Here is a 12265-nt window from a genome sequence, read left to right as displayed (position 1 = left end):
GATTCTTTAAAGATATAATATGTCGAAAATAAATAAGAAATTAAGATTTGATATTTGACGTTTCTCTTTCTTTTTTACTTAAATAATGGTAAGATACATTCTACATTTAGACAGCAGTCTCAAATAACTGAGGGTTTAAAGAAACCAAAATCGTAAATAGACTAACGTATCCAAGTCCATTGTTTTTCGCTATTTTACAAGTAGAAAGTTGTCTAAAATAAAATAAAATCTATTTTTATATTTTTTTTCATAAAGCAAATGGAGGACAACCACATGCTTAAATGTACTCGAATCAAAGACCTCAAACATAAAAATAGTCAAATCAAAAATCAAAAACATACTTCCTTAGAACCTCCAAAACAAAACAAAAATTAAACCTCAAACATATCAGTTCTTCAGATTCTACCATAGTTACAAAACTAAGAAAACAAAAACACAACAAAAGCAAATATGATGCTACTATTTAAACCGTCTTCAACTCTAGGAAGAAGGTTAAAACCACGTCCATACCAAAGCTTCTCTGAGTCTCTTCTAATGGATAGTATTGAAGCAGCTGAAACTCTCACACGTAAATGGATATCTCCCAATCTATCTAGTTCATCTTCTTGCTCCCTCTCCTCGATTTTCTCCACCGAAAATCGCGTAGAAGGACGACGATTCATCGAGGTTATCAACAGCTTACAATACGCGATTCAAGGAGTGGTCTTGGTGAATCCTGAATCACCAAAACTCACTCGAGCCCATAATCTTGTAACAATCGCTATGAAACAGTTGGAAAAGGAGTTTTACCGGATTTTAAAATCGAATCGACGGAATCTTGATCCCGAATCCGTTCGATCTTCCCCATCTTTCAATGCAAGGAATAAAGTGTCGATTTATTCCCAAGTTCCTAAATCTGAAGAAGCTGATGTTATGACGGATTTGAAAATGATCTCTGATTGTATGATATCATCGGGTTACGAAAACGAATGTATCAAGATTTACAAGAAGATAAGAGGATCAATTATGGTTGAAGCATTGAGTAACTTAGGGTTTGAGAATCTAAGTTTTGGAAAGATTCAAAAATTGGATTGGGATAGTATGGAGAAGAACATCAAGAAATGGTTAGAAGCTACGAAAGTCCTTATCGCGAATTTGTTCGAGGGAGAAAGAATCCTTTGCGATCACGTTTTCTCGCCGTCTGTTTCCGTAGCCGAGTCTTGCTTCACGGAGATTACGTTAGATAGTGCTTTAACTCTCTTTATCTTCCCAGTGAGTGTTGCAAGATGTAAAAAAACCGTCGAGAAAATCTTCCTTACTCTCGATATTTACCAAACGATATCGCAGCTTATGCCCCAAATTGAAGAGATTTTCAGTTATGATTCGACTTCTGCAGTTCGATTACAAGCCGCTGATTCTCTTAAGAATCTTGGTGAAGAGATTAATTCAATGGTGGCTGAATTCGAAGCTTCGATTACGAAAGAATCTTCGAAATCTCCAATCCCTGGAGGCGGAGTTCATCAGCTCACAAGGTACTTGAAAATAAACCCTACAAAAACCCTAAAAAGGTGATTTCTTCCAATTTGTTTTACGCTTTAAGTTGATCTAATTCACCATAATCACAATAGGTACGTAATGAATTTCATCGTTTTCCTCGCGGATTACCATGAATGTCTAGCTGGAGTTCTAACTGAATCGACGTTGCCATTACCGGAAGATTACTTTGGGAACAATGACGAAGATAACAAGGACGGAGAAACCAGATCTTCATCTTCTTCTACGGTAACCACAAGAATTGCATGGCTAATCCTCGTATTGCTCTGTAAAATCGATACGAAATCTCGAATGTACAACGACATGGCTCTTTCATATCTCTTCCTAGCCAACAATCTGCATTACGTGATCTCCAAGGTACGTACATCGAATCTGAGGGTTGTGCTTGGCGACGAATGGGTAACGAATCACGAAGGGAAAGTTACTCAATACCTCGAAAAATACGAGAAAATCGCTTGGGGAGAAGTGATTATGTCGCTTTCCGATTCAAACGAAGAAATGCTCAAAGAAAACGTGGCGAAAGAGCGGTTAAAGCGGTTCAACGACGCGTTCGAGGAAGCGTTTCAGAAACAGAGCGAATGGGTAGCACCGGATTCGAAACTAAGAAACGATTTAAAAGATTCCGTGACGAAGAAGTTAACGTCTGTCGCGACGTCGTTTTATGCAAAGTACCACGTCGAAAATTGGGAGGAAGTCAGATTTGCCCCTGAAGATTTGGGTAATTACCTCTCTGACCTTTTCTTAGGTACGGGACGGTCGTGTATTATTGTTCCTTCGCTTAAACCATCGGACTCGGGACGTTCACTCAAAAATTCAGAATCAGGACGTTGAAGTGGGAGTGGCATTTATGAAAATACGTACTTTTGAGGATCTTGTGATGAAACAGTGATCGTTGGATCGGTCATTATTGGACACGTGTTGGCTGTTGAAGCCTGTGATTGGTTGGCAAGTGAGAGTGTTTTAGTATGTGACTATGTGAGTAACCAATATTTGTATAGCCCACAAAACGAAGCAGCCCAGTTTAGAAGATGTTATTTATGATAAGCCTTGATAAATTTGTGGCTGTGAGACGATTTATGTAGGATAACAATTGTGTTTATTTGTTGTATCAATTAATTAACAAAGATTACCTCGAAGTTTCGAAAGAATCTTATTATAAAGAGAGTAAATAATGACTATGTGAGTAAATAATAATAAAGTGTATAACGAGAAAAAAAAAAAAAATTCATTGAAGGTGAAATAACAAATTTGAATGGTTAAGGAATCTTGTCAAACGTATCGAAGAATGGTCATAACCTTCATAAGATGATATATAGTATTTAGTTTATGACAGTTGAATGATTTGTTTTTAGAAAAACTAGCTATTTAGAAGGTTTTTCACACGTTTAAAAATAGTTTTGTATGTTTTATGATGTTACATTCGTATTTGGTTAGATCTTAGATTTTTAGAGGCATTTTTTTAAAATGTTTAAGTGAGGGAGAATTTTTGAAAATGGGCATTTAGAAATGGACATTTCTCAAAAATTCAATTTTTAACATAGTAAAAAGTAAAAAAAAAAAAAAAAGTATATAACAAATAGTTATGATAAAAAGACACGACACTCCAGATCATTTTCTAGGAAATTAATTATTTTTTTCAATTCAAAATAATTTTTAAAATCTTTAAAAAAAAATTTAAAATAATAGGAAATTTTTCACTTATAAAATAATGTATGTTTTGAAACAATTATCGAATAATTGAAAAATCATTTTTGTTAAAGGATTCATCGAAGACTCAATATGTTTTAATGAAAATTGTTGATTTCTATTTTTTAAGAAATAAATAGATTTAGAAAAATATGATTGGTAAATAGATACATATGTTAATAAAAATGTATATGGCTAAGACTTATAATATGAAAATATAATCCATAGTGAAAAACATACAAAACAAATGTTATGATAAAAAAATTTGACATTTCAATACAATCTTTTTACATTTATATCATGAAAAATAAATAAATAACAAACTTGATATTTATCTAAAATTTACATAAATTAATAGAGTTATAAATCTATAAATGTTAGACAGAAAGATATATTAGTAGTAATATACAACTATTTGAAACAGAGAGATGATGGAAAAAGAGAACATAAATATAAAACTATCATAATAAAAGTTATTGTAAAGAGACGCAACCTAAATTAAAAAGGATAAAATGAACAGTCATAATAAAAAAACTGACCTTTTATAAAATAAACATTAAAATGATTATAAATATATAAAAAACTACCTAACAAAAATATTATAAAAAATGCAGTTTTTAAAGGTATTTTGTTGGGATTACTATTGTTAAAAGAGATGGTAATAAAATCTACCAATAGCACTCCGATCTCAAACCAAAATTGTTAGTTGATTGAGGGAAAAATATGGAACCCTGCTGTGACAAGCGCTTAAAAGAGATTCCATAAAGTAGTGAGACAATGGTTATTATGAACCAACATAATCTCACCTAAAAATAGAATAAGGAGAGCGTTTGTTTTTAGTGTTTAATTTTTCTGTGTTCTCTCCAAAAATATTTTTGTTTAGTGCTTTTTTCTGTTTTATTTATCTACAATTATTGTCCATAAAAATCTTTTATAAAGGGCAAATGTTGCAACAGTTCATCAAATATACACTAAAAGTTGCAATATTTTATCAAATATACTAAAAATTGCAAAAGTTCATCAAATATTGCAACAGTTCATCAAATAAACTAAATGTTACAACAGTTCTTAATATAAACAAAAAAAATGAAACACCTCATCATATAAACAAAATATTGCAATAATTCAATTAAGCGTTAGCAACAATTCATTTAAATAGATCTATAACCAAAATCTGTGACCATAGATATCAAATATACCAAGGGGTTGTTGGTTCGTATGTCAAATAAACTAAAGAGTATGATTGGTCTAAGTTATTCAACTAAATATTGCAATGGTTCAATTAAATGTTTGCAATAATTCATTTCAATATATATTGTATAACTTAAAATTATAAAGAAAAAAATTTTTTGAAATAAATTGTAATTGTTCGTCAAATAAACTAAAGGTTACAGTGATTCATAAAACAAAACTAAAAGTTACAATGATTCGTCGAAAAACTAAATGATGCAATCGTTCAACTAAACGGTTACAACAATTTATTTAAATATATTTATAATTTAAAATGATAAAAAATAATTTATGTAGTTACAATGTTACACCGAAAGACCCCTACCAAAAAAATATATTACACCGAAAGACTTAAGTATAGATAATTAAATGTTTCAATAATTAGTTAAAGAAACCAAATGTTGCAATGGTTCAACTAAACAGTTGGTACAATTCATTTAAATATATGTTAGTAATGAAAATAATAATAAAATTATAAAATATTACTATAAAAGACACAACCATAGAACACATTAATTCAGATTTCTATTATTATATAGAAAAGATTACAAAGGTTCAAAAAATAAACTGAAAGTTGCAATGATTCGTCAAATAAACTAAATGTTGTATTAGTTCAAATAAATGATTGCAAATTTTAGTATATTTAGTATATACGATCGCATCTCTCAGTATAACTTTTCTTTCATATTTTATAAACTAATTTTTCTTTATTTTTTTCTTTAATTAGACTAAAATAATATTTTATATACTAACTTTTCTTTAATTTTTTTTAATATTTTATAAACTAACTTTTCTTCAATGAACTATTTTTGAATCCTTGTTTCGTGTTGAATTCGACGGCGTATATATGGTTGCTTAGATTCCCGTTAGTCTCATTGTTGAGCAAACGCAAAAACTGTCCCCAATTGGCTTCGGTAGTATAAGGGGTCGGAGAGAGTGCCAAGGTAAACTCCTAACCGCTTTTGCTTGAGCTTGTAGGGATTATGACAAATACGAAACAAGAACTAAAGGATATAACCATTGAATTGGTGGAATTTCTGTCATTCGCTAGTAATCTAACAGGTTCTTTTGTAGAAACTTTATATTTTTTTTAATTAATAAGTAAGAAAAAAATAAAGAAAAGTTATACCGAAAGATGCGATCATATATATTAAATATTCCAAAAGTTTCAATAGTTCCTCAAATAAACTAAAATTACAACGGTTCATAAAAAAAACCAAAAAATTGCAACGATTCGTCAAATAAATTAACCAAATGTTCATTACAAGAAATATGTTCATCGTTAGCGCGAAAAATCTGCTATAATACATATTACATAGCGAATTCACAAATGCTATAACATCGGCAGCTATGGTAGGTTTTCCACCTACGATAGCGTTTTCTGACATGCTATTATACGTCGATCAATTATAGCGATAGTAAAATAATCTAATATACTATATTATAGCATACGTTTAGTGCTATTTTATATTGTAATGTAGCATTTTATATTTGCTATATAAATTTAATTGGTTTTATAAATAATTTTTATATTTGAATCCTATTTTGCAAAATAAATTTAATTAGATTTATAATATACTTTTTATATTTCATAAATCATCAATCATCAACAACAAAACAGTAATATTACATTATCCATCCTTTTCATAACATCATACCAAGTTTAAAACAAAATTAATCTAACACCAGAAAGACAAACTTCAATCATGTCTCCTACTTTCTTCTTGAACATAATCTTCTCCTTCTCTTTCTTGAAGTCCTCAAAGTGTCCAACTTTAGTAGATTCATCCTTACTCAAGACATGTCTTCTCAACACAAAACTCTACGTCGTACACATCTACGTCTTTAAAGGTTGCAATCGTAGTCCTTATTCATTCTCCTGCATTTTCCCAACAAAGAGACGTTACAAGTCAGAGATATTGAACACAAATTTGATTGATAAAAGGGAATATCCATAGACTCTAAAAGATACTTTGGCATCCTTCCACAATGTATTTCAATGGGAACTTATATGCCAATAAGAAGAGGAACTAGTAGAGCAACAAAGCTAAAATCAATCTAAACTCAGAAACCAGAATTACATACCTTTATTGATGAATCGAAGAACCCACCAACAACCAGAGATCCATCATGAGATAAAGATGCACAATTTGACAAGAGGACCTTCAAGTTTACCAGAAAAACAACCATATCTTTCATCAACTTAATGTTCTAGAAAGATATTTCAAATAACTATCTCATAATACAGCAAGGTAAAAGGGATTGACAATTTGACAGTCAAGAACTTCCTACAGGTAACACCCACAAAGCAATCATAAGTTACCTTTTTATTCAAATAGAAATCAAGTTCAGATTCTTCTAATAGTGTTAATTATGCAGGAAAGACTTTGTTTGGTGGTCTAACAACATTAATTTCCACAGAAAAAGATAGAAGTAGAACAAGTGAGTCAGTGAACGTCTTATTTGTGTATTTATGAATTGGGAAATGTATTAGTTCTTACTATATTGCTTACTTGGTCACTAGTTCAGCTACAAATAAAAAATATACAAAGTTGTTAGTTCTTACTATATTGACACTGAAGTGAAACTAAAAGAGAAGAAGTAGTACCAAAAAATGCAGCCAACAGACCACATATCCACCGCATTTGAGTGATAGGTTGCTCCAAGCAGAATAGCCTCAGCTGAAAGATAACTCTCAATCTCGCATTTACTAAATAAGAAGCTTAAAAATACAACATTCAAACAAGAATTGTCAAATTAGAAACATATCACTACAAACAACAGTTAGATTGAACATATGCCCAAAAGAGTCAGAATCTAATGAGAAGTTATTTCCAGTTCCCTAATAGGAAGAAGTGAATCCAGAGAATGATACATAATAAACAAGACATGATTTAGTTAAATGCAAGGGCTGATTAAGTTTATTCTTCTTCAAAACACTTAGGAAGATTCTCAATGTAAAACGAATAATTCTTAAAGAGATAAGTAAGGATCTAATCCTCATTTGAAAGAAAAAGCAAAATGGAAGAAGCTAATCAGTCACATAGCTTCAAATCTAGGGATATGCCGAGAACAAAAGCTAAAAGTCAAACGTTTAGGGGAAAAGGCAAAGAAGAGAACCTAACGCCATGGAGGAGGGCTTGTAATGCAGTAAGAGATATCTGTAAGCTGTTCTTTCGTCGGATGTTGCAGTGGATCTCCACCCGATTTCGGCGTTGACATCTTCAACCTTTGCAGCAAATAAAAATCAAAACTTTTAAACCAAAAACTTCACAAATCGAGAAAGTGACTAAAACCCAAATCACAGAAGAAGCAAGAGCCACGAAATTTGAGCACAAGAACCCATGTACAAAGACCTCGTTTTAAGCTAAACCCACAATTGCAACAAAAATAAAAACCAAAGCTTTACACCAAAAACATCACCAACCCGAAAAGTGACTGAACCCAAAATCACAGAAGAAGCAAAAGCTACGAAATTTGAGAATGGAGGATGGATAATTTATAGAATTTAAGAAGAAGAAGAATTTAGGGATGAGAGCGATAGTTACAAAGAGTGAGAGAAATTGATAAAATCCAGTAGATCCAGATTCGTATAATCATAGCCTCATAGGAAGAGAGTGAAGAGGTAAAGGAGAGCTAAGGAGATGGGAGAATAAAGGAAGAATCGAGGAAGAGAGCGAAGAGGTAAAGGAGAGAAAGGGATAGGAGAAGATAGAAATTAGGGTTTGATTGTTAATTTGAGTTTTTTTTTTTTTTTTGTCTAAGTTGTTGGCGGTTTGGGCAAAATTTTCGCTAAATATTGGCGGTATAAGTAATTTTAGTTTCCGTTCTGCTATTATAGGGTTTAGCGTTTCTAAAATGCTATAATATCGTTATAAAAATCCGAGTATCATTTTTAATAGCATTAACGAAATCCGTGCTATTATGTTGTGCTATCAATGTCCACTTTTTTTGTAGTGTGTTGAAACGGTTCAATTACAATGTTGTAAATTTATTTAAATATATTTTATTAATTAAAAATAAAAAATAAGAAATTATAAAAAGTTACACTAACACTACAAGAAAACATCACAATTTCCGACAAAGGTATTGGTCGGAAATTCGTCGGAAATAGCATATTCCGACATATTTCCGACAAAATCACATTCGTCGGAATTCTCTGGTCGGAAACCATAAGTTGTCGGAAATTCGTCGGAAATTATCGACGAAAACTATTTGTCGGAAATGTTGTCGGAAATATTTGTCGGAATTTTGTCGGAAATTTCCGACAAATTTCCGACGACTATTCATATAGTGGTCGGAAATTCGTCGGAAATTTCAGACCACTTTTAAAATAAAAATAAATATATACCGAAATTAGTTCCGACAAAATTCCGACAACTTTTCTATTTAAAAAAAAAAAAAACAAAAAAAACAAATAAGAGTATTATACTTAAAATTAAAATAATTATTGAATATCTACAAAAATAGATTAATTGTCACAAAACCAATTTTCATTATCAACAAATGAGAATTAAAATTAAATTAATTAAAATGAATAAATATATAAATACATAAATGTCTCTATTAATTGAAGAAGAGAATAAAAATGTTGAACTTTAAAAAAAAAGGAATGATGTTTTGTTTTTTTTTTTTTGTCAACAAAGGAATGATGTTTGATGTAGAGAGAAGAAGATGTTAATAGAGATTGAGATTGTTGTGTTTGGAATTGTGGAAAGGATGAAAACTCATTTGCTATATATAGAAAAAATTTCCGACGATGTATTTCGTCGGAAATTTGTCGGAAACTACAAAACGCGGTAAATTCATTTGAACTGAATGTACAATTCCAACGAAATTCCGACGAACGTAGAAATTTCCGACAAAATTCCGACGAACGTAGAAATTTCCGACGAATTTCCGACGAAATTAATTATTAATTAATTATTTACTTAATTATAAATTATTTAATTTTTCAAAAAAAAATTTCAAAATAATATTTCTGACGACTTTCCGACGAAATTAATTAATTATTTATTTATTATAAATTATTTATTTTTTTGTTTTTTTAAAATAAAAATGATTAAAGAAATAATTTCCGACAAATTTCCGACTAACAAAACTTTCCGACTTAAATTTCGTCGGAACTTCGTCGGAAATATTAAAGGTTTAAACTAATAATTTCTGACGATTTTTCCGACTTATATTTCCGACCAAAGCGTCGGAATTTTGTCGGAAAATGTGCAGTGAATAAACATGTGTTCACCTAATATTTACGACGAGTATTCCGACAAGTTTCCGACCAATTTCCGACCAATTTCCGATAAAATTAAATAGTCGTAATTTTCCATGTTTTCCGATGAATCCTTCCGACAAAGTTCTGACGAATTTGTGATCGTCGGAAATTTTTCTTTTTTTTCGACAATTTTCCGACGAATTTATTTTTCCTCGGAAACTCGTCGGAAACCTGTCGGAAAATTTCCGACCAAACATTTCGTCGGAAATTTTCCTCGGAAATGGCTATGTTTTCTTGTAGTGTAAGCTACGCGGCTGTAGATAATTAAATGTTATAACGATTCATAAACGAAACCAAAAATAGCAGTAGTTTGTCAAATAAACTAAATGCTATAGTTCAACTATATGGTTGCAACTTTTTATGAAAAGTTACGATAAAAATTCACAACCGTAAAAAATGTTTACTCAGATTGCAACTTTCTAAAAAAAAAACACAACCATAAAAAGACACAACTATACACAATATAAAAAATATATTTATTGAGATTGCTATTATTATATAAATTAGTTAAAGATGATTTTTTCTTTCTTTATCTTTATATAAACTAATTCTATCTTTGTATAAAATCTACGAATTTTTTTGTAAACTTCAAAATACTCCTGAACTTTGTTATTATACGAGAGAGTGGGATAAACAAAACAAAAAAAGATGATAGAGCAAACAATCGAGTTCAAAAAATCTTTATGATACAATTAAAAAAATAACAAATTGTGCCTTTTAAACTACCGAAAACAATCACTTCTAAACTCACTAGTGCGGTTTCTAATTCTGGTGGAGCTCGAATGGTGCCTCCAGAGGTATGCATTGGATGGCTTGGGATAAATTATGTATTAATAAATCGGAAGGAGGGATAGGATTTCGAAACGTCGATGATTTTAATTCGGCCTTACTTGCAAAACAGTTGTGGCGGTTGATCACGGTTCCGGATTCTCTCTTTGCGAGGGTTTTTAAAGGGCGGTATTATAGGAAATCCAATCCTTTGGAAAATATAAAGTCATATTCCCCATCGTATGGGTGGCGGAGTATATGCTCAGCTAGATCTCTGGTAAATAAAGGACTTATTAAAAGAGTCGGATCTGGGAATTCCATCTCAGTTTGGGAGGATCCGTGGATTCCAGCTCAATTCCCGAGACCAGCAAAAAGTAATGGATCTATTAATGACCCATCTTTAAAAGTTAACATGCTTATAGATAGTCGATCTAATTTTTGGGGCATTGATCTCCTCAAAGCGGTCTTTGACCAGGAAGATGTCGAGTTAATAAGTGCCCTACCGGTGGGTGCGCCAACCAAGGAGGACACCTTGGGTTGGCATTTTACAAAATCCGGCAAATATTCAGTTAAGTCGGGGTATCATACCGCACGGTTGGATAAGTTGGAAACCAACTCATCTTTCATTGGGCCAGATTTCAATAAGCTAAAGGCTCATACTTGGAAAGTACAGTGTCCACCTAGGATACGTCATTTTTTATGGCAAATCTTAACGGGTTGTGTACCGGTTACAGAGAACTTACGAAAAAGAGGAATTGATTGTGACACTGGTTGTGCCAGATGTGGTGCACTGGAGGAAACAGTCAATCACACACTCTTTCAGTGTCATCCTGCAAGACAGGTTTGGGCACTTTCTCAGATTCCTACGGTTATGGGGACTTTTCCCACATATTCAATTTTTGCAAACTTGGATCATTTATTTTGGAGAATACCATCGGAGTTTGATTCCATAGCTTTTCCTTGGATTATTTGGTATATTTGGAAAGCACGGAATGAAAAATTGTTTGAAAATGTGGATAACGATCCGTTAGAGGTTTTACGGTTAGCGGAAAGAGAGGCACAATTGTGGCACTCAGCTCAAGTGGAGCTTCATACTGAAACTCAGGCTTCAGTGGAATTTCCAAATCGGCCTCAAACGAGGGGGGTGTCCCTAGATTCGGATTTTACAGGATACCGTTGTTTTGTGGATGGATCCTGGAAAGACAGCGACAAGTTTTCCGGGATAGGGTGGTTATGTACACCATCAAACGGTGAGCCATCAACAATGGGAGCTGCCAACCTCCGTAGAAGCCTATCTCCGCTACATGCCGAATTCGAGGCCCTCCTTTGGGCGATGAAGTGTATGATTGGTGTAGATAATCAAGAGGTAGCATTCCTTACAGACTGTTCTGACCTGGTGAAGATGGTGTCTTCCCCAACCGAATGGCCGGCCTTCTCAGTGTATCTGGAGGAATTTCAGAGCGACAAGGAAGAGTTCTCTACTTTCTCTTTATCTTTAATTTCTCGTTGTGCAAATGCAAAAGCGGATAATCTGGCACGAAAAATTCGCACGGAACCGCTTCATATCACTTATGTAAACAACATTCCACAAAAATGGCTCTTTTGAGTATTATTTAATTACAGATGACAAAAAAAAAAAAAAATTGTGCCTTTTAAATAATTAATGATGAGGTAACCAGTGGCAATCTCATAAATGAAAGATGTTTTGGGAGCTTTTACTCATATATAGATATTATTAATATTGTCACAGAATAATTCAGCAAATAATTATGG

The 12265-nt window shown here is 32.3% G+C and overlaps 1 protein-coding gene and 1 long non-coding RNA gene across 2 annotated transcripts; one reads left to right on the top strand and one right to left on the bottom strand.

Annotated features, from left to right (window-relative positions):
* The first annotated feature begins 260 nt into the window (after positions 1–260).
* Positions 261–2669, top strand: LOC9315243 (exocyst complex component EXO70A1). Its single transcript, XM_002880954.2, has 2 exons — positions 261–1511; positions 1608–2669. The coding sequence occupies exons 1-2, from the start codon at positions 451–453 to the stop codon at positions 2362–2364; spliced, it is 1818 nt and encodes a 605-aa protein (XP_002881000.1). The 5' UTR covers positions 261–450; the 3' UTR covers positions 2365–2669.
* Positions 2670–6025: 3356 nt separating this feature from the next.
* Positions 6026–6657, bottom strand: LOC110229392. Its single transcript, XR_002332808.1, has 2 exons — positions 6535–6657; positions 6026–6328 (listed from the first exon to the last, which is right to left on the bottom strand). It is a non-coding gene; the product is annotated as an uncharacterized LOC110229392 (long non-coding RNA).
* Positions 6658–12265: the final 5608 nt, after the last annotated feature.

This window comes from Arabidopsis lyrata (assembly GCF_000004255.2).
Source record: "Arabidopsis lyrata subsp. lyrata unplaced genomic scaffold ARALYscaffold_4, whole genome shotgun sequence".
Lineage (NCBI taxonomy): Eukaryota > Viridiplantae > Streptophyta > Magnoliopsida > Brassicales > Brassicaceae > Arabidopsis > Arabidopsis lyrata.
This window is presented reverse-complemented; position numbering and strand designations above follow the sequence as displayed.